This window comes from Mus musculus, chromosome 13 (genome assembly GCF_000001635.26).
Source record: "Mus musculus strain C57BL/6J chromosome 13, GRCm38.p6 C57BL/6J".
In the NCBI taxonomy this organism is placed as follows: Eukaryota; Metazoa; Chordata; class Mammalia; order Rodentia; family Muridae; genus Mus; species Mus musculus.
The window spans coordinates 4,046,772-4,073,620 of NC_000079.6; the positions used below are offsets into that span (position 1 = coordinate 4,046,772).

The 26,849-nt window shown below is 39.7% G+C and overlaps 1 protein-coding gene across 2 annotated transcripts in view; it reads left to right on the plus strand.

Annotated features, from left to right (window-relative positions):
- The first annotated feature begins 2,219 nt into the window (after positions 1–2,219).
- Positions 2,220–26,849, plus strand: part of Akr1c14 (aldo-keto reductase family 1, member C14) — a 41,570-nt gene continuing 16,940 nt past the window's right edge. Inside the window, exons 1-6 of one of the 2 annotated variants that reach the window (XM_030247113.1) lie at positions 2,220–2,361; positions 4,436–4,598; positions 7,916–8,052; positions 12,770–12,944; positions 16,783–16,950; positions 18,554–18,670. In XM_030247113.1, the coding sequence (XP_030102973.1) occupies positions 12,861–12,944; positions 16,783–16,950; positions 18,554–18,670 (369 nt within the window). In that variant the 5' untranslated portion in view covers positions 2,220–2,361; positions 4,436–4,598; positions 7,916–8,052; positions 12,770–12,860. Of the gene's footprint in view, positions 2,362–4,435; positions 4,599–7,915; positions 8,053–12,769; positions 12,945–16,782; positions 16,951–18,553; positions 18,671–26,849 lie in introns of those variants that run through there. The other variant, NM_134072.2, reaches the window with a different exon arrangement.

Genomic DNA, 26,849 nt, shown 5'->3' on the forward strand with positions numbered 1-26,849 from the left:
AAATACTGAGACTCAAAGGAAAAAACTTTGGCTACAATAATAGATGAAAACCATATCAAACAACATGCTTACTGGTCAGATACAATATTTCTGTTACAAGAAATAGAAAACTCAGCCTGAATAGGCTTAATGAAGATGCTGAAGGTGGGTGTAGCGGCACATGCCTGCAATTCCAGCAGAGTGAGTCTAAGGCCAGTCTAAGGGGTTACAAAAGAAAGAATGTCTTTAAAAAACAAATGGCCAAAGGAAAACTGTTGGTTTCCTTAAAGACTGTTTATTTCCTTTATCTGTAGCCTGGAAACAAGCATACATTATTGTAGAAGAGCTTCACAAAAAGGGACTCCTGGGGCTGTCTCTAAGAGCAAGAGGGAACGTTTTTACATAAATTTAGTAGCATATTTTATTCTTAGGAGTCATTGTAGCACAATGAACCAACCCATTCTTAGAGCAGGTCAGCTTGATCTGGAGCGCCAAGGCTGGAATCCTGTGAAAGCAAGTTTGATAGATTAAAATCACTGCTCTTCTCAGAAAAGCTGCTGCTCAGTAACACATTATGTGTGCTGTACTTAAAATCATAAAAGGTCTCAAAAAAACAAAAAAACGGGTTTAAGTGAAACCCAGCAAAAATTGTACTGCAGCTACATCATTCTGGTGGAAGTCTATTTGTGGTACTTTCCTTCCTAGACTTAGATTGAAAATATTTTTAATAACTTTCAAAACTCTTTAACTTTTGCAAAATTTAAAGCTACAAACGTACCAAGCATTCACAGTGACATCTTTCACATACGCCCATCACCACACGTAAGCAGGCACGATGTCATTTTAGCCCATATTTTAAAAACACAATTTTTAAAAAGGTAATGTTGCTAGAATACTATTAAAACACCTACACTTAGCAACGCTTGGTATCACTAAATATCTTGTGGGTTAAAACATGATCATGTCTTTTTATTTCCTTGGTATGTGGGCTTGAAATAGAGACCTCACACACAGTAGGCAAATACTCTAACCTTGAGTTATATTCCTGGGTCCTTTAACAAATTATTTTGAGTTAGGCTTTCTCTGAATGCTCCAGTTCACCTTGAAGTTGTAACCTTCCTGCCTTAGTGTCCCAAGTAGCTAAGTGTTTGCCACTATGATGAGCTGTGACATGGATTTTTTGTTTTGTTTTGTTTTGTTTTGTTTGTTTGTTTGTTTGTTTGTTTTTACAACCAATTAGTTCAAAGTAGGGAGGGAGGAAGGTCTATCCATTGCAGCTGCATGGTATGGCTGTCAACTATTCCCTTACACCTGCAGGTTCTCTCTCTTGTATTCATGTCTTCTTCCCCTTCCTTACTCTCTCTTCTGCCCCCACCCTAACTCCTGGTCTTAGTTTCTACTCTCACTCTCTTTCTCCTTTGATTTAATTATGAAAGAAATTAAGCATTTTAGCTTGTTTAAAATTTCCCATAATTGGGGAAATTAGTCACTGATCACTGTGATAGTTTGGTATGTTGCTTTTGAATTTCTTATATGCTAAGGATCAGATCAAAGACTTGATAACAGAGGATTGAAGTCCTTTGAGTCCATGGGCATTTAAGGACAGGAGATTTTCTCATCCAGTGTTGTTTACACACTCACCCCATTTGTTCCCCTGAGCCCTCTGCTCCTTCTACAAGCCTTCTATTCTGCCTAGAGGGAAAACAATTTCAGGTTCAGCTTGCAGTTGTCTCCCCTAGGGCTACCCTCAGCCATTGCTCTAATAGGGCATTAGGCTTAGTTCTATAGAAAGTGACAGAGACCGCAAGTCAGAAACAGGAGATTTTAGTCTTAAAATGCTTACAAAAGGACAAGAATAAAAAAGTTGTCAGGAAAAAAATGGCCAATTTGAAACCTATTGTTCTTAAGCCAATATAGAAGTAGACCAGCCCTTAAGGCAACTTCTAAAACCTGCATGACATTGTTGACACATATATTCTAATAACATTTCCTTTGGAAATTTACAGGTAGAATGTTACCCGTATCTCAACCAGAGCAAACTCCTGGAGTTCTGCAAGTCCAAGGATACTGTTCTAGTTGTGTACAGTGCCCTGGGATCCCACACAGACCCAAACTGGTAATGAGACTATTGGACTTTACTTCCTCATGTCAATAATTTTATGTTTATAAAACATTTCAAAAGATTAACTTTCAACCCCATGGCAAAGTTCAACTCAAGAGTGCAGCCAGTTCTCATGTGCCTTAGGTAAACTCCAGGCTCATTATTGTTCTTTTACTCTAGCTTTATCTGTGTCTACCTGTTTCCTGCACGAATTTAAAATGGATTTAAAGACAATTTACAGAGTTCAGACTGCATCTATCATAGCCATGCCATTTTGACAAGTGAGTAGAACGTGAAACCCACATTCTTATCTTTTCCAGAAACTTTTGTTTTTGTTTCTACAACATCTAGTTTTTAATTTAGGAGGGGTTTAGAATGACTTTCTCTCATAATATCAGAGATAATGTTTAATGGAAGCCAAAAAGAGAGAATTCCCAGGAGAAAATATGACCATCTTTTGAAGTGGTGATATTGACATGCCAGGTAGGCAACATGTTATTAAAGCTTTTCAAAGGATAAGTACAGCTGAAGTCATGAGAATATATATGTACATTAATACATTAAACATTAACTTATTAATAATAGTTAACAAGTTAAAAGCCCATAGGCTTAGGAAAACAGTACTACTTGTTCATCAGTGAATTCTGAAACTTATTTGTAGATAAAGAGATAGAGGATTTGTATATGCGTTCACTGATGGACTTTCTATCAACTTGACACAAGCCTAGACTTATATGGTAAGAAGGATAAGGAATCACAATTAATAAAAATAAAGTCTCTATAAAAGTTGCCTATTGGCAAGACTGTGTTGTATTTTTATTAATAATCAAATGTGGAAGGGCCCAGACTTCTGTGGGTTGTGCCAGCATTGTGGTTCTTAGTTGTTTAAGAAAGCAGCCTGAGCAAGCCATTAGGCATCATTCCTCCACAGCCTCTGTTCAATTCCTGCTGTGCCTTCCATTGATGATGGACTGTGGTGTGGAAGCATAGATAAGCAATCTCTTTCCCAAGTTGGATTTGGTCTTGGTGTTTTATCACAGCTACAGAAACCATAACCTAGATAAGAAAGAAGGTGTTTGATGGCCATCCAAGACATGGTCTTTTATTCTCTGATTTTGATAGAGTTTAGTAATGATTAATGTGGAAACTTGATTTTCTAAAGTCAAACAAAATGAAACAAAAGTTAATTAATAATAGTAGTAGTAGTAGTAATAGTAAACTTGTATATGCCTTTTGAAGTTCTTATTTCTTTTTGGGCAGTTTTTTTTTTAATCACTATTAGACAATTAGTTTCTTTACTATTTCTTTTGCTACAGAGAAGTTTTGCCTATTCTACAGAAACCCTGTGCCTTTGCCTGAGAGGCATGGTTTAAAATAGGCTCATGCAATGTCGAGCAGGCTGGCTTCAAGCTCATGGATGGAAACTTTAGCCTTAACCTCCTAAGTGTTGGAATTGCAGCCATGTGCCACCATCCCTATCTGAAATTCACATAACTGTGCTTTTGTGGCCATCCATAATGCATTAAATTTTATAGCAATTTTCATGACTTACTGCCTGTTAATTTTGTTTCCCATACTTTCAGTTATTAATTAGTGGTGGCTTGAAGTTATCAAAGGAAAAATTCTAGAGATAAGCACTTTTAAACTTTAAGTTGCCTATTACTCTGAATGTCCATACCAGAGATACTCCATGCTTACAAGTCACTTGTTTCTTGTCTGCTTTATTTAAGGAACAGTAGTCCTAGTATGGTAGGGCTTGAACTCAGTTGACCATTATTTTACTTATAAAGGCTCAAAAGCACAGGGATAGTGGTGTTTGCAGTCTGGAGAGGGCAAAGAGAAGCACTTGCTTCACATGAGAATGGGAAAGTTCTCAACTCAATGAAAGAGAAAAATATATGCATGAAAGTTACAAAAATCCATCCTAAGAATGAATCTTCCATCCCTGCAATTGCTAAGAAGGAAAAGAAAATTCACGCTAGCTGTGTGAGGTGCACTTGTAGAAGTTGGAAAAGGTGCACAAAGGATTAATGTTATTCCAGATCCCCTGAAGATAACCGGGATTGTCTGTATTTCTGAAATATTCCGTTGCATAGACACATGTCCTACACAGTGTTTCTCATCTATCGACGGGCAACTTAGTTGTTTACAGTTACTACAATAAAAAACAGATCCCTATGAATATTTACAAGGTATCCCTATGAATATTCTCAAGGTTCTGCTCTAACTATACTGGATTGTATTTATAGCAGTCAGTAGTCTGGGAATATGGGTAAAGGGGTGGGGCAACCTATTTCAGATGTTTCATCTTTCTGTGAGTATGTATGTGTGTGTTTTTTTCTTTTCTTTCTCCAGGATCAGCAGTGATAGCCCATACCTCCTGGAAGATCCGGTCTTAATGACCATTGCCAAAAAACACAATAGAACTCCGGGCCAGATTGCCCTGTGCTACCAGCTGCAGAGGGGTGTGGTGGTTCTGGCCAACAGCTTTTAGAAGAGAATCAAAGAGAACTTCCAGGTAAAAGTCCCGGATCATCTCTCCAGAATGAGACATGGAGGTATTTTCCCTGAAATGGGAGTTCCTGCCATTCACTCAGTCGGTGCACGGCTTCCATGTGCCACAGACATCAGCTTGAAAAGGCAATAGAAAAAGTCCCGGGTGAAAGGTTGGGCTTTGTTGCCTCTCCAATAGGCTTTGCCTTTTACAAGTCCTTTAACATGGTACATGCTAAACTCCATTTCCTCATTTGGTTATGGGAGTCTTTTCAGATGGTAGAGAGCTAACCTGAAATACCTTCATTTCCTTTCTTCACATTTGTTGCATTACAAATCCCTGTTTGTATTAAAGATAACAAGTTGGATTAAGATTAAATCCAAGTAGGATTGCTGGTTGGTTAAACCACTGGACTATTCCAATGCATTTTTATTCCTTTGTTTTGTTTTTGTTTTTAACTCTATAGTACTGGGCATGGCTCTGTGTGAGTCTTTCATTAACTTAAAATTATATAGTTATATGTCACTGTGCTTTCTGTAGTATGGAGTGTTACATGTGTTCACTTCCACTGTTATCATTGGTATTCCTCTTGGGAGGAAAGTCTAGATAAATCTAAAGACTGACCACATAAAGAAATCAATGATTTAAGTTATTGCTTAAATGCTTTCTCATTTGTTCACTAGCTATAACTTTCATACCAATCAATGGCTTTTAATTTATTTTGTGTTTAATCTTGTAAAATTAAAAAAAATACCATTTAATTTAGTTTCTGTAGATGTGTGTGTTTGAAAGCTCACTCATCAGCACACAGTGGGTGTTTAGAGTATTGTTTACCATGAGGATCTCAGGGGTGCAGAAAGGTGGCAGCAAACAACATTACCTGCAGCTGGCATCAATGAGAAATATTCACTGTAGATTCAAGTATTCGAACTGTTTTAAAATGACAGCTAGAAATGTTATCATGAGTAAAATATTTATAAAAGGTAAGTCTCTTAGGGTTTTACTGCTGTGAACAGATACTATGACCAATACAAGTCTTATAAAGGATAACATTTAATTGGGGCTGGTTTACAGGTTCAGAGGTTCAGTCTGTTATCATCAAGGCAGGATTTTGGCATCATCCAGGCAGGCATGGTGCAGACAGAGCTGAGAGTTCCATATCTTCATCTGAAGGCTACTAGCAGAATATTGACTTCTAAGCAGCTAGCATGAGGGTCTTAAAACCCATACCCACAGTGACACACCTACTCCAACAAGGCCACACCCTTTAATAGTGCCACTCCCTGGGCTGAGCATATACAAACCATCACAGTAAGCATTTGGAATATTTTATTAAATATATGTGGCTGCTGGTTAAATTTATTCTTATGAATGAATTTGAAACACAAGTATACTTTTTATTGTTAAATCATTCAGAAAAAAATTATTTTAAAATTCAACAATGTGTTAATAGATGATTTTATTGCAGCCTTATTACTTACAGAACACATTTTAAGATAGCCTCCTGGTAAATAGATGGATGGAGAGTGTCTTGATTTCATTTTCTGTTGCTGTGATAAAATGCACTGACAAAAGCAGTTCCAGGAAGAAAGGGGTTACTCTGTATAACCTGTTCAAGGGTACAGTCTACCATGGTAGGGGAATCTTAGTGGAAGGTCGAGGGAACTGGTCATTTTATATTTACGTTAAAAAGTAGACAAGGTTGAATACATGCTCAGCTCTTCTGCTGCTGCTTTATGCAGTCCAAGATGCCCTGCCCGAGGAATGCTCCTAACCACAATTAAGATTAGTCTTCTCATATCAATTAATATAATCCTACAGGAGCATGCCCCAATATCAGTCTCATAGATGTTTCCAGATTTTGTCAAGTTAACAATTATCATTAACTATCACTGATACTTTTAATAGACAAATTAATAAATAGCTATATATTTAATTTTCACACACACACACACACACACACACACACACACACACTACTTAATGCCAGTTTGGGCTACATGAAATTCTCTACCAAATTAACAAAATCACCTATTATACATAGTATGTAGGTAGACAGATGGATGTGACCCTGTAGGATTTTTGTTTGCTTTTGATGTGAATGTATGTGTTGTATGTGTTGCTGTATATGTTCTGTAGTGGCTATTCTCTTTACTCTCTGCTTTATTGTCTTGAGAGAGGCTCTTTCGTTGAAGCTGGGTGTAGGCTGACAGCAAGACAGTGTTGCTCAAAGAAAATGATTAATAGAGGATTCATTAACTCAGTGATAAGTGATAATCAGGAAGGTTCTTTTGATAAGAAAGAACAGATATAGATAATGTTTGAGAACTATGAAGTAATCAAGGAATATGATTGAACAGTTTATCAGGGGATGATTTTTCTTCAGTCAGTCAAGTCCTGGAGAGGAGTTATACTATGCCCTATGAGTGGGTTCTATTCAAAGCTGGATCAAACTCCAGGGTGGTAAAGGAAAAAAGTTCAGCAAATTTTGGTGAAGCTAAATCTAGTATTTAATCTAGATATGAAAATATATCCAGGAGTCCTTTTTTCCCTTCCTTACATAGGAAGATTTGCAATTGACGAGTTGTTCTTTTGTGAAGTGGATCAGGGTAGGGAAGGAAAGGAGGGGTTGAAATACTCAGCCAAATGTTCTCAGACCTAGACCATCTGGAAGCCAGTGGTGATAGAAATGCTTCTCTTAGAGCCACCTTTGTTGCACCCTTTTATATTCCCAATCAGAATGCAGATTTGGCTGTTTGCTTACTTATTTCTTTATTTGTTTGTTGAGGTTTGGTCTTTTGCTTAATATTGTAATAGTAAGTGCTGGCCCCTAAGACCTTGCCCAGAGTCTGCAGTAGACCCAAGTGAGTTCTGTGACTTTGCCCCAAAGTTATCTCTGATTGGTGAATAAAGGTGCCAATAGCCATAGCTGGGCATAAAAGACATAGGTGGGGTTTAGGATTCCCCAGGCTTGGAGGGAGGGATTGGAGGAGATCCACAAGGGGGAGAAGAAGGAGAATGGAGGAGAAAGCAGTATGGGTTAGTTGAGTTCATGAAAATGTGGCCCTGAGGTCTGGCTAATTGAAGTTAAGAGAGTCCAGATGAAACATAGTAAGTAACAACTTGGGATTATTGATAGGATAATAGATTTTAATACCATAGAGGATAGATATCTGTCAAGCTCTAGTGCTAATCAAGACTAATTGTAAATAATAAAAGTTGTGCGTCTTTTATCAGGGATCTGAATGATCAAAGGCTGGGTAGAAACCCTGTATTGGGATTAAAAATTTCTACAACTTATTTATTTATTTATTTATTTATGACTTGTTCTTTCTTTCTAGGTATTTGATTTTGAATTGACACCAGAGGACATGAAAGCAATTGACAGCCTCAATAGAAAATATCGATATTCTAAAATGTCATTGTAAGGGACTCCTCTAGACCATTTTATAGGTTGTTTGCAGTTTGTAACATTCAGGTGAGCTTTGAAGATGCTCTGTATGATCCATGGAGTGGTCAATGTAGCTAAAGGTTTGGTTTTGAATGGGTGAGTTTATTACATATACAGCAAGTCAAAGTAAAAGAATAAATAGTGATAGATGGCAAACATGATTGAATTGTGCACTCTAAATATCCAAAAGTCATCTCAGAGAATGCTTTTAAAGCAACCAGCCTGAGTTCCCAATAGAGGGTCCTGAGCAAAGCAAAGTGTCCACCCAGGTGAGGCTTCTAGGCAACAGGGTAAATTAGCAGCAACAAGGTAATGTCATTAAACTGGAGGCTTACAAACATCCGGTAAAAACCACCTAAGAATTCAAGGCAATCAACTAGAGTTCCTAATAGAGAATCCTGAGCAGAGGAGAGTGGCCAACTCCCTTGGGTGAGGATTCCTACTAGAACAAATGGTCAAAGACAGAGAATGTGTTATCATAATGGGTGCTGACAACATCCAGCAGAAACCAACTGGGGAATATTAGCATCCACCAGAGATTGGGGGTGAGGAATTAAAGTCAAATTCAAGACTCAACAGAACCAGGAGACTCCAGGTTCTGCCGCTCAACAGAGAAGTGTATCTTCACGAGCATTCTCTGAAACTTTATTCTGGATAGCTCAGAGTTCAAAGTTTGAAGAGAGAAACAATGAAAACCATCCAGAATATTTCTCATGACTACATGAGTTCAGGAGACAGAAGGTCTGTTGGCTGAATGGGGGCTGTTTGCATAATGTCCTTGAGTACGCTAAGCAGCACAGTTGAGGATGGGAGGGGACATATCTTGCCCTTGGCATTCCTTGGCAGGTTCAGGCATTCTTCCTATGGGAGTAAACAAAGTTCTATGGGAACTGGAGTTCACACAGCAGGACGGTATGTTTTATGCAGGTCACAGGGGAAGCTGACATAGTTCCTGTGGCTCAGCTGGCTTCTCTTTCCTACTACAGCACTTTTGTATTACGGAAACCTTTAGCTGTCCTCAAAGGCATGATTTTTTTCACTCAGGTTCTTTCATTGCTTTTTTCTTTCCCTGTAAGAGTTTGGCAGAGGGTGGTAGTGGTGGTGATGGTGGTGTAATACCTGTAGACAAGGGGCCTTAGAAGATATGTTGAGACAAAATACTTTGGGTCTTAAATGAGGGAATGGACAACTCTGCTTCCAGAGCCAGCTGTTCAGTGAGCCCAAACAACATATGATAATTTTTCAATATAATGCCATTACAGAAGACATGCCTGATTTTCAGAATAGGTGTGGAACACATGCCTCACTATAACAATTTCTCTGAGGTTCATAACATGTAGTCAGACTCAGGACCAACACCATTTCAAAACTGGCCATGCTGGGGCTGTAGCTCAGTTGGTACAATGCTTCCCCAGCATGTATAAAGCTCTCACTCTGACCCCTAGCGCTGCATAAAAGCAGGCACAGTAAGTAGCCTATGCCATTATTTCCAGAACCTGCGAGGTGGAAACTGGGGGAACAGAAGTTTAAAGGCATCCTCTATTATTCAATGAGTTCAAGGTAAACATAGAAAACATGTAACTGTCCAAAAATCAAAGTTGCATCATTGTGGACTCACTTTAGAACATCTCCTCATGACCTGTGGCCTAAGTAAATGTCTTTAGGGCTAACCTGCCCATCAGACACAGAGACCAGAATAACTATGGCTCATGATACATTAAGAGGCCCAGGAAAATGTTTTCTCATTAATGTATATCAAAATAAAAAGAAATAAAAGAGAATTCAACAATAATGGACACACAGTAATATTTCAAGCCTATTCTAACTTTGTCTATACCAAAGCAGTATAACATGTACTTCAAATAATCTTTGTGGAAGATGGACTGTCAAAGATGACATATATAAGCTTCCACCTCTCTCTGTCCAATGGCATTTGCCCTGCGACAGTCCTTTTCCAAGACACACCCTTTGTTCCCAAACATTCCTTAGCTTTCCCCCCCCCATCACATGCCCATTTCCTTATCTACATATTCAGTTACTAACTTGAAATATAGAAAATCATGAAGTGCGGCTAATAGGAGGACTCAGTGGGTAGAGGAGCTTGTCATGCAAACTTGAGAACTTGAGTTCAATTTCCGGAAAGTGGAAGGAAAGAACTGACTCTACAGAGCTGTCCTTTGACTTCCATATGCCTGTCTTGGCACAGATATGTTAACAACAACAACAACAACAACAACAACAAGGACAACAACGACACATTTTTTTTTTAAAGATTTATTTATTTTATTTATATGAGTACACTGTAGGTGTCTTCAGGCATACACCAGAAGAGGGCATCAGATCCCATTACAGATGGTTGCAAGCTACCATGTGATTGCTAGGAATTGAACTCAAATATTAAAAATGGTTTTCATTGACCTCTGGAAGAGCAGTCAGTGCTCTTAACCAACTGAGCCATTTCTCCAGCCCACAACAACACAAAATGCTAATCAAAGCTAGAGATTCTGTCCTACCAATCACATGGCTGACATCAAGAAAAACAAGAACCAACAAATATTGTTTGAGGAAAGGAGATGGTGGGGCCCTTCAACATGGCTAGTAAGAATGTAAATTACTTCAGCCATTATGGAAATCAGCATGAACTTAGGTTCAGAAAACTAAAACATAGAATTTTCTTTTGGTCCAGCTATTCTGCTCCGCGTATAGATTCAAGAGAATCAAAGTCAGTATAGTAATAGCATCTATATGTCTTAGTTAGGGGTTTACTGCTGTGAACAGATACCATGACCATGGCACCTCTTATAAAGGACAACATTTAATTGGGGTTGACTTACAGGTTCAGAGGTTCAGTCCATTATAATCAAGGTGGGAACATGGCAGCATCCAGGCAGGCATGGTTCAGGAGTTGCTGAGAGTTCTCCATCTTCATCTGAAGACTACTAGCAGAATACTGACTTCTAGGCAGCTAGGATGAGGGTCTTAAAGTTCATGTTCATAGTGACACACCTACTCCAACAGGGACACACCTACTCCAACAGGAACACACCTACTCCAACAGGGCCTTCTCCAACACCTTCTAATAGTGCCACTCCCTGGGGCACTATTATACTATACTTCCACTATAGTATTCATCGGGGCGTCTTAAAAGTGCTATTCACCATGTCCAAGATATGGAATCAGTCTAGGTGCCAATCAATGGAGAAATGGGTAAAGCCATGTGTGGTATCTATTTAAGATAGTGTTTTGCTGTGGATGGCTCTGTGCTGCTTGTATTTTATGTTAATTCTGCTCTCCTGGGAGAGGCTGCCTGGAATGAGGAATGAGTCTCAAGCTCAGGTGGCTTCTTGTGAACCAGTCTCCTAATGAATAAAGGAGCCAATCACTGGGCAAGTAGGAGGGACTTCTGGGTTGGATGGACAAAAATAGGTGGCAGGAGAGAGTTAGACCCTCTTTGGAATGGGACAGCAGACAGGTAAGATGTAGTTGCTAGAGTTTCTGGTATCATGGCAAATTTGCAAGGAATTGGATTTTTTAAAAAAAAAATGTATTTATTATTATAAATAAGTACAGTGTAGCTGTCTTCAGGTGCACCAGAAGAGGGCATCAGATCTCGTTACAGGTGGTTGTGAGCCACCATGTGGTTGCTGTGATTTTAACACTGAGCCTTCTGAAGAACAGTCAGTGCTCTTATCTCAGCCAGTAATTGGATTTTACTTTTTTTTTTTTTTTTTTTTTTTTTTTTAGTTTTTCGAGACAGGGTTTCTCTGTGTAGCCTTGGCTGTCCTGGAACTCACTCTGTAAACCAGGCTGGCTAGTTTACAAGATTAGGTTTTAGTTGTTGCACCCAGAGATTGAGTTACCATTGTTTCTGAACTGAGTTTGTGTTGCGTTTTCCTTCACTCGGTGGCTCATATGGGTTCAAGAAAGGTATGGTGGCAAAGCATGGGATTGCCAGATGTGCACCACAAAGGCATGGGGGATTTGAAGCACGGGGTTGGCGTGGTAGCAACTGCCAGTGGGAACCCGAGAGCTGGGTGGAGAGATTGTGGAGTTTTGAGTCAGTCTCCACAAGATAGAAACAGGCTGGCTGTTGCCCACCAGTGCATGGTCAGCCAGGCCGCTGGGGCAGAGGCACAAGAGTAGGAACGTGCCAGTTCATTTTTTAAATATTTCCTGCAACAGAGCTTTATTTAGGACAGACAAAATCATATCATTTGCACCAAAACGAATGGACTAGGTGAAAATCATCTTGTTAAACATAAAATCCCCAACTCAGAAAGGCAAATAGCTTGTGTGTTCCCCACAGATGGTGTTTGGTTTTTGAAAAAAGACATAAAAGGAGAAGAGACTATTTAGGGGGCCAGAGAGGGAACAGGAGGGGCAGTGGGTAAGCTTGATCAAGAAACATTGTGTCTGGGTGGAAATGTCACAATGAGACTTTTACTGTTTAGAAAGTAAAGAAGAGATACTCTTTTCAAATGAAAACCAGAGCCCAGTAGCTGAAGTTACTTTCTAGGTAACCTGTGATTGATTGCTGTCCATCAGTTTCCCCTTAACAATTTACACAATTAAGCATGGACTGTGAACAGAACCTTTTCTTCTACAAGAAATTCATGGTTTCATTTTCATGCTTTCTTGATTTATTGGAGTTCACTCTCATACACATGCAGACAGCCTCCAGTTTTTGTCTCTGGACTATTGCTTTAAGCTGGCTCCTCCCACATGCCATTGTTTAACTTTCCAGGAGATATTTAAGGAGCTGTAGCAATTTTCCTGGCGTTTATCCTGTGAAAACAGAAGTCTCAAGACCTGCGTGGTTGCATGAGTAACAAGCTATGAATTCTGTATCCCCACGTGTGGTACTAAACGATGGTCACTTCATCCCTGCACTGGGGTTTGGAACCACTGTGCCCGATAAGGTAAGAGTTGTGTCTTGGGCTTAAGAGTTTATAGGAGAAGAGATCAAGGATGTGCTTTTAGATTTGCTCCTGTTTGCTTCAGGCTCACATTAGACATCAGGTCTGCAGATTACAGCTATTCATGTGTAATAGAGGAGTCAGACTTGTTACTGTTCCTTGGAGACTTATCATGTGGACAATATTGTTTATTCTGGGCTCTGCTCTGTTTCTCCTTTAGTTTCAGTCTATTTTACAGTAAATGAAAACCAATCAGTACTACTGCTGTGCTTTGAATTGATTACAAAAGGATTAGTGACATGGATTTTTTTTTCTTTCTGTGCTTCAAATAACTATTCCTCTCAGAAGCCAGAAAACAAATTTGTAGTAGAACTTATTGGAGTTTATGACAAATGATCAGACAAAGAGCAGAGTCTGAGTCCACAGCACAAACTTCAGACCTGCACTGAAGTAGAATTTCTTTCCTACTTTCACTTTAGAAGCATTTACCTAAAAAGAAAATAGAACACTATTTTTGGGGTTAATTATAATTTAACAAAGCAACTCTAAATCCTTGCTCCATGATCCCATTCATGACATTTGAATCAAAATACAACAGGAGGTTTTCCTGGGGAAATGTTTTCATTCTGATCTCATCCTCTGGTTACTTACTCAGTGCGTGGCAAAGACTGGCACTGCAAGCTTAAGTCGCAATTTTCTCATGCAGAAGACATGATCATAGAGATACTTTGACCTCTTCTGATAAGAATTTTTACTTAGCATGCATGCTTGAAAGAGAGGTAAGGAGCAAAGATATCACAGCAGCTCTAGTTTCAGTAAATCTGTAGGAGTCAGTACAGTTTAGAGAAGGGCAGGGCTGCGTTGTGTAAACTGGAACTCAGTGTTTGAGCTCAGTGGTTAAGAGCACTGGCTCCTGTGGCAGAGGAACTAGGTTCAAGTCCTGGCACCCTCATGGTGGCTTACAACTGTCTGTAATTCCAGGTCCAGGAGATTCAAAATCCTCTTCTTGTCTCTGCTGACACCAGGCAACATAGACATGCAGGCTGGCAAAACACTTAAGATAAAATAGTGTTTTTAAATGGAAAACTAAATTATACTATTTTACGTAGATTGAATACATTAGAGAAAACAATTCCTGAAACATTTTGTCGGGCCTTTGATGAATTGAGTCTGATTGGTCCCTGGGCTCACAGGGCAGAAGAGAAAAGGTACACACAGGACTTCCTTAGATATTCAGATCACACACAAAAACATGCTCTCTCTCTCTCTCTCTCTCTCTCTCTCATGTGCATGTGCACAAATAACAAAAATAGAAAAATTAGAAAAATTTTATAACTCATCTTCATTCTTGTTATTGTCTTTGTTGGTAAGATGAATCAGATCCAGGTAGTATTTAAAGCAGACTCATTTTTGTTTTACTTTCCACAAGTCAAATTTCTTAAAGTTATGGAACATACATGTAAATTAGGCATATAGAACAATATCTAAGTACTGAATTTTTACTTTGAACTGAAAACAACAATTTCAACAACAAAAAGCGATGGTGAAGTTAAAACTGCCTCACCAAACCCAAGAGTATTAGAGACAATTTTATCCAGTAAGATAATGTGTGCTTTATTCCTAAGATGTTTTCTCTCACAATAGAACCAGAACAAATATTTATGTAAATAGGTATTTCCTTATGACATTTGCCAGTTCATGTAAACCTACTAGTAATTCACAGCATTATTATTTCCTTTTATTTGTATTAAATACATTTTGAGTTCCATATAGTTTTAAGATAGCACAATAATTGCCCATATTTTGAAAGATTTATTTTAATTTCAATGTGTGAATGTATATATGCCTGGGTGTGGGTATGGACATATGACCCCAAGGCCAGAAGGCGTGGTATCCTGTAGAAATGGAGTTACAGACAGTTGTAAGTCATCTGACATAGGTGCAGGGGAACCAGGCTAAGGAGTTAATGAGATGCAGCCTCATATTTTCTGAATTGTACAAAAGCACGCGCAGGTCAAATTACCATGTGACATAGCATCTGTCAGTTTCCAGCTATTCCTGTATTGCTAAGCTGCTCAGAGTCAATAAATAAAACAATAGCGGTCAAGTTTGAACATAATTCATCTTTAGGCCCCACTAACAATGATCTAATACAAAAGATACATTGGAAATGACTTCTAACCACACATCCTCATGAAACCAATGATAAAAATACACGTTGGTGCATCACTCAGAAAAACAAGATGCTTTTTAAAATTAGTTCCTGTTTATGTTAGTTATGCATGAGATAGGTTTTCAACAAACTGTGAATGCAAAACACTAAAGAATATTGTTAGCTTCCCCAACCCTTTTCTCTGATCCTGAATTAATAGACAGAGGACTCTGACCTTGAGTGAAAGGTTTGAGCTTTCTGAGTAAACGGGCATTTCGTTAAGCATTGTTATCAAATTGACTTCAATGCACAATGATTTTTATGAGCAGCTATGGTTATTTTATTATCCTTTTACAACTTATTCTACATGGAAGAGTGTAGGGTTAGAATGCAGTGCACTGACATCAAATGTCAATGGTTACTTGTACTTGTTGATGTAGATGTAATTGGAGAATGACCTTCGTATGCTCTATGGAATTGAAAATAATTACCGCTGGAAAAAGAGATGGGGGAAGGCTATAAGATATTACATAACCTTTGTAATTTTATTGAAAACCATCTGAAATTCTTACATAGAAATAGTTTCCTGTTTTTTCTTTATAATACCTGTGTGTGTGTGTGTGCACGTACGTACATGCACACACATATGAGGAGGCCAGAGATCAACCTTGAAAGTTGTTCTCTTGATGTTATACACATTGTTTATTTGGGGCAGACTCTTTCACTGGCCTGGAACTCATGAGGCAGGCTAAATTGCCTGATAGACCTGTCTGTCTCTGCTTCTTCAGTGCCTGGATTACAAGCATGCACAGCTATACCCAATGTTTTTACATGAATTCTGGGGGTCCATCCCAGGTTCTCATCTTGCACAGCAAGCATTTTACCAACTGTACCATTTGCCCAGTCCTTAAGCACATTTTAAAGCATGTATTTAAACATGTGATATTAAAAGCAATAATAAGACACATGCAAATATAGGTATGGGCTTCTCAAGGAAAAAATCACCCATTACCATCTTCATAATAGCCATATATATTGTTTAAGTGAAGTTATTATCTTCAGAGGGTTAATAAAAAATGAGTTCACGGAGTGAGTTCTGAAATGCACATGGCAGGGTCATAGTTGATAAAGGTGAATTTTTCACAGGGATCCATAAAACAGGACATATTACCATGTACAGAGTTACAGTCTTGTTTGAGATACCTAGAAAATATGTGGGAAAAGAAACAATGTCCTATTCGAGGTCATATACATGTCTGGCCTTAATCCAATTTTATTGCTATTTTAACACAATAGAGCTGAATATGAATATGCCACCATAGCACATGTTGCTAACTGTTATGTCATTCTTGATTTTCAGCTGACTCCAGGGTGGAAGCCTTTTTTCTTCCTGTATTCCATCCCCATAAGTTGTCCTATATTTCTATAGTGCCCCAATTCACTTATGAGTCCTTTGATCAAATGACTGCATCAGGAGATACTGCTCAGGACTGACAATGTCAGTAACACAGTGAGTGCCCTGGACTGAGCATGTTTGTGGGGATGCTCACCTCTAGGGCTGCTTGTAATGAGCTTGTACCTACATATACATAGCAACCCAAGACAGGAGAAGTTGATTTATTGGTGAACCATTAACTATGTCTGAAATATCTTTTATTACACAGATACTATTTTTGGTTGCTCCTTTAGGTTCCTAAGGATGAACTTATCAAGGCTACTAAAATAGCTATAGATACTGGATTCCGCCATTTTGACTCCGCTTATTTGTACCAAATAGAAGAGGAAGTAGGCCAGGCCATTAGAAGCAAGATTGAAGATGGCACTGTGAAGAGAGAAGATATATTCTATACTTCAAAGGTATTTTGTCCATGGGATGCTTGTAGGCATATTTAATGTGATAGAACTGAAGAGACAATATGTGTTTGGATCAATACCTGTTTCATACATCATGATTAAATGTTACAAGGTTTAGTCACACATATTCATGTATTCAAGCTAGGATCAAAAATAGATAACTATGTCTGACTGTGGAGTCAGAGCGTATGACTTCCAGGTAAATATACTGTTCTGAGTCTCAGGGGAAAGCCGAGTGAACCCATCATGACGTATAGTCAGATGGAACTCAACCATGACCTAATGGTGGTCGCTGTTGAGGAACTGAAGGAGAACTTGAGAAGCAACCGTAGCAGGGGACTGTAGGCAATAACGCTCCAGGGTGCCTTTCCTGGGCATTCTATGGAGCGTCTTTCAAGTTAATTCAGGGAGAGAAACAGCGAAAACCAGAGTCTTTCTCATCACTCTCACCAGACTTGGTCAGAAGACAGATAGTCTTGAGGACAAATGCAGGTGTTTGCAAATGCCTTTTAGTGTGCCAAGCTTCATTGCTGAGGAGGGGGAAAAAGAAGGAAACATCTTGACTGTGGCCACTCTTAGACAGGTGGAGGCATTCCCCCCAGGAAGTAAACCAAGTTCTGTGTTGACACAGTTCACACAGCAGGCTCATATATCAAAGGCTATTAGATGCAGGCTATGGGAGACATAGCTTGAATCTTAAAGGGAATAAGAGACAGTTTATTCTGGAGCCGCTCGGAGTAACCATGCCTTAGGGACTTAGATTTAGGTTACCCTAAACTCTATGTTCCAACATAAAAGCAGTTTCATGAAGGTTCTTAGTACTTTCACAGAACAAAGAACGTCATAAAATCAACGCACATTTAAAACACATTGGTGTGTACTGCAGAGAGACAGGTACAGTGAGATGGGGTGTTTTCTGTAGGCCCAAGATGCTATTGATGATAGTCTTAGATTTTGGATTGGTGGAAGCTAGTAGTCCCCTAAATTAATATATTCTCAAAGGATTTTGTTTTAAATCTATTAGTCACAGAATGTTAGTTCTCACACAGAGATGACAAAGAAAGGCTGTTTCAGAGGGCGACACTAGATAATTAGATAATTAACGTTTGGACATGTAACATTCCAACCTCCCACAGTGCTGACGTCTAAACCGTCAAGCAGTCTGCAGAGGTGTTTGGTCACAAAAGGGATGCTGAACTGTAGTCAGTTTAGTTGAGCATACACTAACATGGCTCCAAAATGGTTTTCCTACAACCTTCGGTTAGGAATACTGAATGAATACTAGCTCTTCCCTGTGTATTTGAATGGGTGAGTGACTTAGACCAAGCTCGTGTGTTACTTTGAAAACTGAGCATTACTATTATAAAAAACAACTCTTTTTCTTAAATACTTGATTTCATGTTCAATAGATAACTGACAAGAGCCTAACATATAATGAAGTTCCAGTGATATAGCGCAGGGAAGTTTACATAGGAAAAACCAAGGAAAAGGAAGAAAAGCAGGAAGTGTGTTTCAAAGTGTAGAAAAATGTCTCCACGTTAGATAAAGTAACCCAACCAAAGTGGATGAACTCTGAGGTTAAAGTCTCATTTTTTAATGTTGGCAGCTTTGGAGCACTTTCCATCGACCAGAATTGGTCCGATCTTGCTTGGAAAAGACACTGAAGAATGCACAACTGGACTATGTTGATCTTTACATTATTCATTTCCCAATGGCTTTGCAGGTGAGCAATTGCTATGTTTAAAATGATCTCATTAGTTATGCTGCTACAACCAATTGCAGTTTAAGATTTTCATTCTTTTTTTTTTTTTTCCATTTTTTATTAGGTATTTAGCTCATTTACATTTCCAATGCTATACCAAAAGTCCCCCTTACCCACCCACCCCCACTCCCCTACCCACCCACTCCCCCCCTTTGGCCCTGGCGTTCCCCTGTACCGGGGCACACAAAGTCTGCGTGTCCAATGGGCCTCTCTTTCCAGTGATGGCCGACTAGGCCATCTTTTGATACATATGCAGCTAGAGTCAAGAGCTCAGGGGTACTGGTTAGTTCATAATGTTGTTCCACCTATAGGGTTGAAGATCCCTTTAGCTCCTTGGGTACTTTCTCTAGCTCCTCCATTGGGAGCCCTGTGATCCATCCATTAGCTGACTGTGAGCATCCACTTCTGTGTTTGCTAGGCCCCGGCATAGTCTCACAAGAGACAGCTACATCTGGGTCCTTTCAGTAAAATCTTGCTAGTGTATGCAATGGTGTCAGCATTTGGAAGCTGATTATGGGGTGGATCCCTGGATATGGCAGTCTCTACATGGTCCATCCTTTCATCTCAGCTCCATACTTTGTTTCTGTAACTCCTTCCATGGGTTTTGTTCCCACTTCTAAGGAGGGGCCTAGTGTCCACACTTCAGTCTTCATTTTTCTTGAGTTTCATGTGTTTAGGAAATTGTATCTTATATCGTGGGTATCCTAGGTTTTGGGCTAGTATCCACTTATCAGTGAGTACATATTGTGTGTTATTAGACGCGTTCTCACGACCGGCCAGGAAGAACACCACAGACCAGAATCTTCTGCGGCAAAGCTTTATTCTTACATCTTCAGGAGCCAGGGTGCAGGAAGCAAGAGAGCAAGAAGCAAGAGAGAGAGAAAACGAAACCCCGTCCCTCTTAAGGAGCATTCTCCTTCGCCTCGGACGTGTCACTCCCTGATTGGCTGCAGCCCATCGGCCGAGTTGACGTCACGGGGAAGGCAGAGCACAAGTAGTCATAAGATACCCTTGGCACATGCGCAGATTATTTGTTTACCACTTAGAACACAGCTGTCAGCGCCATCTTGTAACGGCGAATGTGGGCGCGGCTCCCAACATCTCCCCCTATCCTTTTAATAAGAGCAAATAGGCCACCCATATTAATGAGAGTGGAGATAGAGGTCAAATCCCCAGTGTGTAGGTAAAGGAGCCATGTACAGGATTAGCTCTTAGGCTTACAGGCTTTTACCCAGAGCAACCCTGACCTGCTCCCATGTCGTTTTGCCTGGGGGAAGGGAACTAGGACACTGAACCTTCATGAAAGATGACATGTCTCCCTAGAATAGGCTCATATATGCCGCAGAGCCTTTCCATTGCAGTGCTTAGCCTTGCAACTCTCTCGGGCTGCTGAAGCACACTCACTCTATCCCGTGCAATGAGTCTAGCCTCATGGGATATAAGAGCTGAGTGGCCAGCGACCTATTGCCTAAGCATAGATAACCATATATCAGGGGGAGCTCCATGTTCTAGTCCTGCAAGCGCCTGGGCAATAACCACCTTGTCTCTCCTAGTTTAGGCCTTAAGCTTACAGACCAATCAAAGAAGCAACACTAATCCACAGCAAAGTGTATCTCCAAATAATATTAATCCCACCCATTTTTTAAAGAAAGAAAATGCTGAGGAGATTCAATTGGGTAATCCTTTGGTCAGCGACAGGTCCAAGCGCGTGGAGTTGACCTGAAGTCTCAATTCCCGAAGGATCTGTTCAAATTCAGCCATCCAATTCTGTAACATATACTGAAAAAGACTTTTTGACAAATTAGCTGCCCTAGTAAATTTAACATACTGAATGGAAATAACACACAATCCCGGAAACTTTTGTTCACATCCCTGCTGAGTTATTTGTCATAATACATCTAGTTGTATCTGGACAAGATCTATGAGTTGATTAACCAGCATGAGACCTCTCTGTATCTTGACATTAGCTGAGGCCTGTTTATCTATGACTGTAGTCACTGAGAAACAGGAGATCTTCTAGATAACAAAACTAATTGTATCTGCTGAAAAATATTGGCAACTCTACTGGAAGGCTTAATCACTCCAGCCACTTCTAAAAGATTTACTGCATTTACCACATAACAGGAATCTGACACAATATTAAGGGGTTCTAAAAAGGTTTTTAAAACTTCTAAGACCACTAAACATTCTACCACTTGCGGTGAATTTTCATTATATTGTTTGGATACCACTTTACCATTAGCCACATAGGCACCTATGCCAGTTTTTGATCCATCAGTATATACCACAATCCCATTTTTAAGTGGGTTTCTTACTGTTATTTGTGGAAACACAACAGATTGATTTTGGGCAAACTGTAAGATTGGATGTTTTGGATAATGGTTATCTATTTTTCCTGAAAAGGAGGTAACTAAAACTGCCCAATCATTAGATGTGGCTGCCAAGGTTTGAACCTGTGCAGCGGTATAAGGTACAATTAAAAGATATGGACTTTGCCCAAAGTGGGTGATTGCTGCTTTTAGACCTTTAAGGGCAAGCTGTGCAATTGCATCAGGATACCAATCTATTATTTTAGCTGGGGATACGTTTGGATGGATCCACAACAATGGCCCATTCTGCCACAAAACTGCAGTTGGCAATTGTGCTGTCTTAAAGACACACAAACTGAAAGGCTGCGAATCCTCAATACGTTGTAATTGTGCATTCTGTAAGGCCTTTTCCACTTTTTGTAAGGCCTGGTTAGCAGCTAGAGTAAGAGTCCTAGGGGAGGAGATATGAGGATCTCCTTCTAAAATACTAAACAAAGGCCTTAACTCAGCGGAAGGAATCTTTAAAAAAGGTCTGAGCCAATTAATATCTCCCAACAGCTTTTGAAAATCATTTAAGGTATGGAGGTGATCTCTTCTTATCTAAACATGTAAATATTGATTTCTCTCAAAGGAGGAAATATGCGTGACATCCATCTGTCAGACCTGTAATGGCCTGACGCCACGAGGGTTTACCCCTACGTGAGTAGATAAAATTTGACAACAATCTAAAGGCATTATTAAGTAATCAGAATCACTTTCAGTAGAACCAATCCCTCTGGCAGCTCAAGGAATACCAGAAGAAGAAAAAACAGCCATGTAGGCTTGGCAAAATTATTATTAGTTGAGCTATTCTGTCCCTTTGTGATATAGAAAAGACAACTTGAGGACAAGAACAGAGAACCTGAAGTTCCCCTTTACAATTCTGATCTACAACTCCAGGGTAGACAATAAGACCTTGTAGGCTGCAAGAGCCTGCCTCTGTCATTATTGTCCAGTGGCTTCACCTGCTCGGGAGAGCGCCTTCCAGGCCCTAATAGCCTTTTCATTTGATTCAGAACTACTAAAAACTGGCTCCTTGAGCTCATCTAGTGATGAGTATAGGCTCCTTCTCTTAGAAGCCTCCGCTGATTGATCTTTTTTCTTTTCTTTTTCCTTCTCCTTCCTTCTAATCTCTCCCCAGGTATTCTTACCTGACCTAAACTTTTCCTCAGGTTCAAGACCCTTGGAAAGGCCTGTATACTTATTTTGTGAACCATATTTTCTCTTTGCTCCTACTCTCTCTCCCCGCTTTACTTCTGATAGATTGTCCTGAATTTCATCTAGAATTTTTAGCCCTGCCTTAATCACTTGATAACATGTGAAAAGGAACAAAAGGGCTTCTAACACTAGAGAAAGTTTAAGGCCAAGCATACCTCGTAAAGCCATTTTCCACTTTACTTCTGATAGACTGTCCTGAATTTCGTTAGAAAGTTCAAGGCCAGGCGTACCTTGTAAAGCTATTCCCCACTTTACTTCTGATAGACTGTCTTGAATTTCGTTAGAAAGTTCAAGGCCAGGCGTACCTCGTAAAGCTATACTTACTGGTATCCACCGTTCCCCAGCTGAAAAGTTCTGAATTCATGTAGTTGAATCCTTCTCAACAGTCTGTTTTATGGGAACCTTTATTACCGTGACCCGCAGTTCTGGTTCTGGAATGAGGGATCTTCCTTGCGCCAGTCCCGAGTTTTTTCTCGTCCCGGATTTTCTCGTCCCGGAATTCGGCACCAATTGTTATTAGACGCGTTCTCACGACCGGCCAGGAAGAACACCACAGACCAGAATCTTCTGCGGCAAAGCTTTATTTCTTACATCTTCAGGAGCAAGCGTGTAAGAAGCAAGCGAGCAAGAAGCAAGAGAGAGAGAAAACGAAACCCCGTCCCTCTTAAGGAGCATTCTCCTTCGCCTCGGACGTGTCACTCCCTGATTGGCTGCAGCCCATCGGCCGAGTTGACGTCACGGGGAAGGCAGAGCACAAGTAGTCATAAGATACCCTTGGCACATGCGCAGATTATTTGTTTACCACTTAGAACACAGCTGTCAGCGCCATCTTGTAACGGCGAATGTGGGCGCGGCTCCCAACAATTGTGTGAGTTCCTTTGTGATTGTGTTACCTCACTCAGGATGATGCTCTCCAGGTCCATCCATTTGGCTAGGAATTTCATAAATTCATTCTTTTTAATAGCTGAGTAGTACTCCATTGTGTAGATGTACCACATTTTCTGTATCCATTCCTCTGTTGAGGGGCATCTGGGTTCTTTCCAGTTTCTGGCTATTATAAATAAGGCTGCTATGAACATAGTGGAGCATGTGTCCTTCTTACCAGTTGGGGCTTCTTCTGGATATATGCCCAGGAGAGGTATTGCTGGATCCTCCGGTAGTACTATGTCCAATTTTCTGAGGAACCGCCAGACTGATTTCCAGAGTGGTTGTACAAGCCTGCAATCCCACCAACAATGGAGGAGTGTTCCTCTTTCTCCACATCCTCGCCAGCATCTGCTGTCACCTGAATTTTTGATCTTAGCCATTCTCACTGGTGTGAGGTGGAATCTCAGGGTTGTTTTGATTTGCATTTCCCTGATGATTAAGGATGTTGAACATTTTTTCAGGTGCTTCTCTGCCATTCTCTATTCCTCAGGTGAGAATTCTTTGTTCAGTTCTGAGCCCCATTTTTTAAGGGGGTTATTTGATTTTCTGAGGTCCACCTTCTTGAGTTCTTTATATATGTTGGATATTAGTCCCCTATCTGATTTAGGATAGGTAAAGATCCTTTCCCAGTCTGTTGGTGGTCTTTTTGTCTTATAGACAGTGTCTTTTGCCTTGCAGAAACTTTGGAGTTTCATTAGGTCCCATTTGTCAATTCTCGATCTTACAGCACAAGCCATTGCTGTTCTGTTCAGGAATTTTTCCCCTGTGCCCATATCTTCAAGGCCTTTCCCCACTTTCTCCTCTATAAGTTTCAGTGTCTCTGGTTTTATGTGAAGTTCCTTGATCCACTTAGATTTGACCTTAGTACAAGGAGATAAGTATGGATCGATTCGCATTCTTCTACATGATAACAACCAGTTGTGCCAGCACCAATTGTTGAAAATGCTGTCTTTCTTCCACTGGATGGTTTTGGCTCCCTTGTCGAAGATCAAGTGACCATAGGTGTGTGGGTTCATTTCTGGGTCTTCAATTCTATTCCATTGGTCCACTTGTCTGTCTCTATACCAGTACCATGCAGTTTTTATCACAATTGCTCTGTAGTAAAGCTTTAGGTCAGGCATGGTGATTCCACCAGAGGTTCTTTTATCCTTGAGAAGAGTTTTTGCTATCCTCGGTTTTTTGTTATTCCAGATGAATTTGCAAATTGCTCCTTCTAATTCGTTGAAGAATTGAGTTGGAATTTTAATGGGGATTGCATTGAATCTGTAGATTGCTTTTGGCAAGATAGCCATTTTTACAATGTTGGTCCTGCCAATCCATGAGCATGGGAGATCTTTCCATCTTCTGAGATCTTCTTTAATTTCTTTCTTCAGGGACTTGAAGTTTTTATCATACAGATCTTTCACTTCCTTCGTTAGAGTCACGCCGAGATATTTTATATTATTTGTGGCTATTGAGAAGGGTGTTGTTTCCCTAATTTCTTTCTCAGCCTGTTTATTCTTTGTGTAGAGAAAGGCCATTGACTTGTTTGAGTTAATTTTATATCCAGCTACTTCACCGAAGCTGTTTATCAGGTTTAGGAGTTCTCTGTTGGAATTTTTAGGGTCACTTATATATACTATCATATCATCTGCAAAAAGTGATATTTTGACTTCCTCTTTTCCAATTTGTATCCCCTTGATCTCCTTTTGTTGTCGAATTGCTCTGGCTAATACTTCAAGTACTATGTTGAAAAGGTAGGGAGAAAGTGGGCAGCCTTGTCTAGTCCCTGATTTTAGTGGGATTGCTTCCAGCTTCTCTCCATTTACTTTGATGTTGGCTACTGGTTTGCTGTAGATTGCTTTTATCATGTTTAGGTATTGGCCTTGAATTCCTGATCTTTCCAGAACTTTTATCATGAATGGGTGTTGGATCTTGTCAAATGCTTTTTCTGCATCTAACGAGATGATCATGTGGTTTTTGTCTTTGAGTTTGTTTATATAATGGATTACATTGATGGATTTTCGTATATTAAACCATCCCTGCATCCCTGGAATAAAACCTACTTGGTCAGGATGGATGATTGCTTTAATGTGTTCTTGGATTCGGTTAGCGAGAATTTTATTAAGAATTTTTGCATCGATGTTCATAAGAGAAATTGGTCTGAAGTTCTCTATCTTTGTTGGATCTTTCTGTGGTTTAGGTATCAGAGTAATAGTGGCTTCATAAAATGAGTTGGGTAGAATACCTTCTACTTCTATCTTGTGAAAAAGTTTGTGCAGAACTGGAGTTAGATCTTCTTTGAAGGTCTGATAGAACTCTGCACTAAACCCGTCTGGTCCTGGGCTTTTTTTGGCTGGGAGACTATTAATAACTGCTTCTATTTCTTTAGGGGATATGGGACTGTTTAGAAGGTCAACTTGATCCTGATTCAACTTTGGTACCTGGTATCTGTCCAGAAATTTGTCCATTTCGTCCAGGTTTTCCAGTTTTGTTGAGTATAGCCTTTTGTAGAAGGATCTGATGGTGTTTTGGATTTCTTCAGGATCTGTTGTTATGTCTCCCTTTTCATTTCTGATTTTGTTAATTAGGATTTTGTCCCTGTGCCCTTTAGTGAGTCTAGCTAAGGGTTTATCTATCTTGTTGATTTTCTCAAAGAACCAACTCCTCGTTTGGTTAATTCTTTGAATAGTTCTTCTTGTTTCCACTTGGTTGATTTCACCCCTGAGTTTGATTATTTCCTGCCGTCTACTCCTCTTGGGTGAATTTGCTTCCTTTTTTTCTAGAGCTTTTAGATGTGTTGTCAAGCTGCTAGTATGTGCTCTCTCCCGTTTTTTCTTGGAGGCACTCATAGCTATGAGTTTCCCTCTTAGAAATGCTTTCATTGTGTCCCAAAGGTTTGGGTACGTTGTGGCTTCATTTTCATTAAACTCTAAAAAGTCTTTAATTTCTTTCTTTATTCCTTCCTTGACCAAGGTATCATTGAGAAGAGTGTTGTTCAGTTTCCATGTGAATGTTGGCTTTCTGTTATTTATTTTGTTATTGAAGATCAGCCTTAGTGCATGGTGATCTGATAGGATACATGGGACAATTTCAATATTTTTGAATCTGTTGAGGCCTGATTTGTGACCTATTATGTGGTCAATTTTGGAGAAGGTACCATGAGGTGCTGAGAAGAAGGTATATCCTTTTGTTTTAGGATAAAATGTTCTGTAGATATCTGTCAGATCCATTTGTTTCATCACTTCTGTTAGTTTCAGTGTGTCCCTGTTTAGTTTCTGTTTCCATGATCTGTCCATTGGTGAAAGTGGTGTGTTGAAGTCTCCCACTATTATTGTGTGAGGTGCAATGTGTGCTTTGAGCTTTACTAAAGTTTCTTTAGTGAATGTGGCTGCTCTTGTATTTGGAGCATAGATATTCAGAATTGAGAGTTCCTCTTGGAGGATTTTACCTTTGATGAGAATGAAGTGTCCCTCCTTGTCTTTTTTGATGACTTTGGGTTGGAAGTCAATCTTATCAGATATTAGGATGGCTACTCCTGCTTGTTTCTTCATACCATTTGCTTGGAAAATTGTTTTCCAGCCTTTCATTCTGAGGTAGTGTCTATCTTTTTCTCTGAGATGAGTTTCCTGTAAGCAGCAAAATGTTGGGTCTTGTTTGTGTAGCCA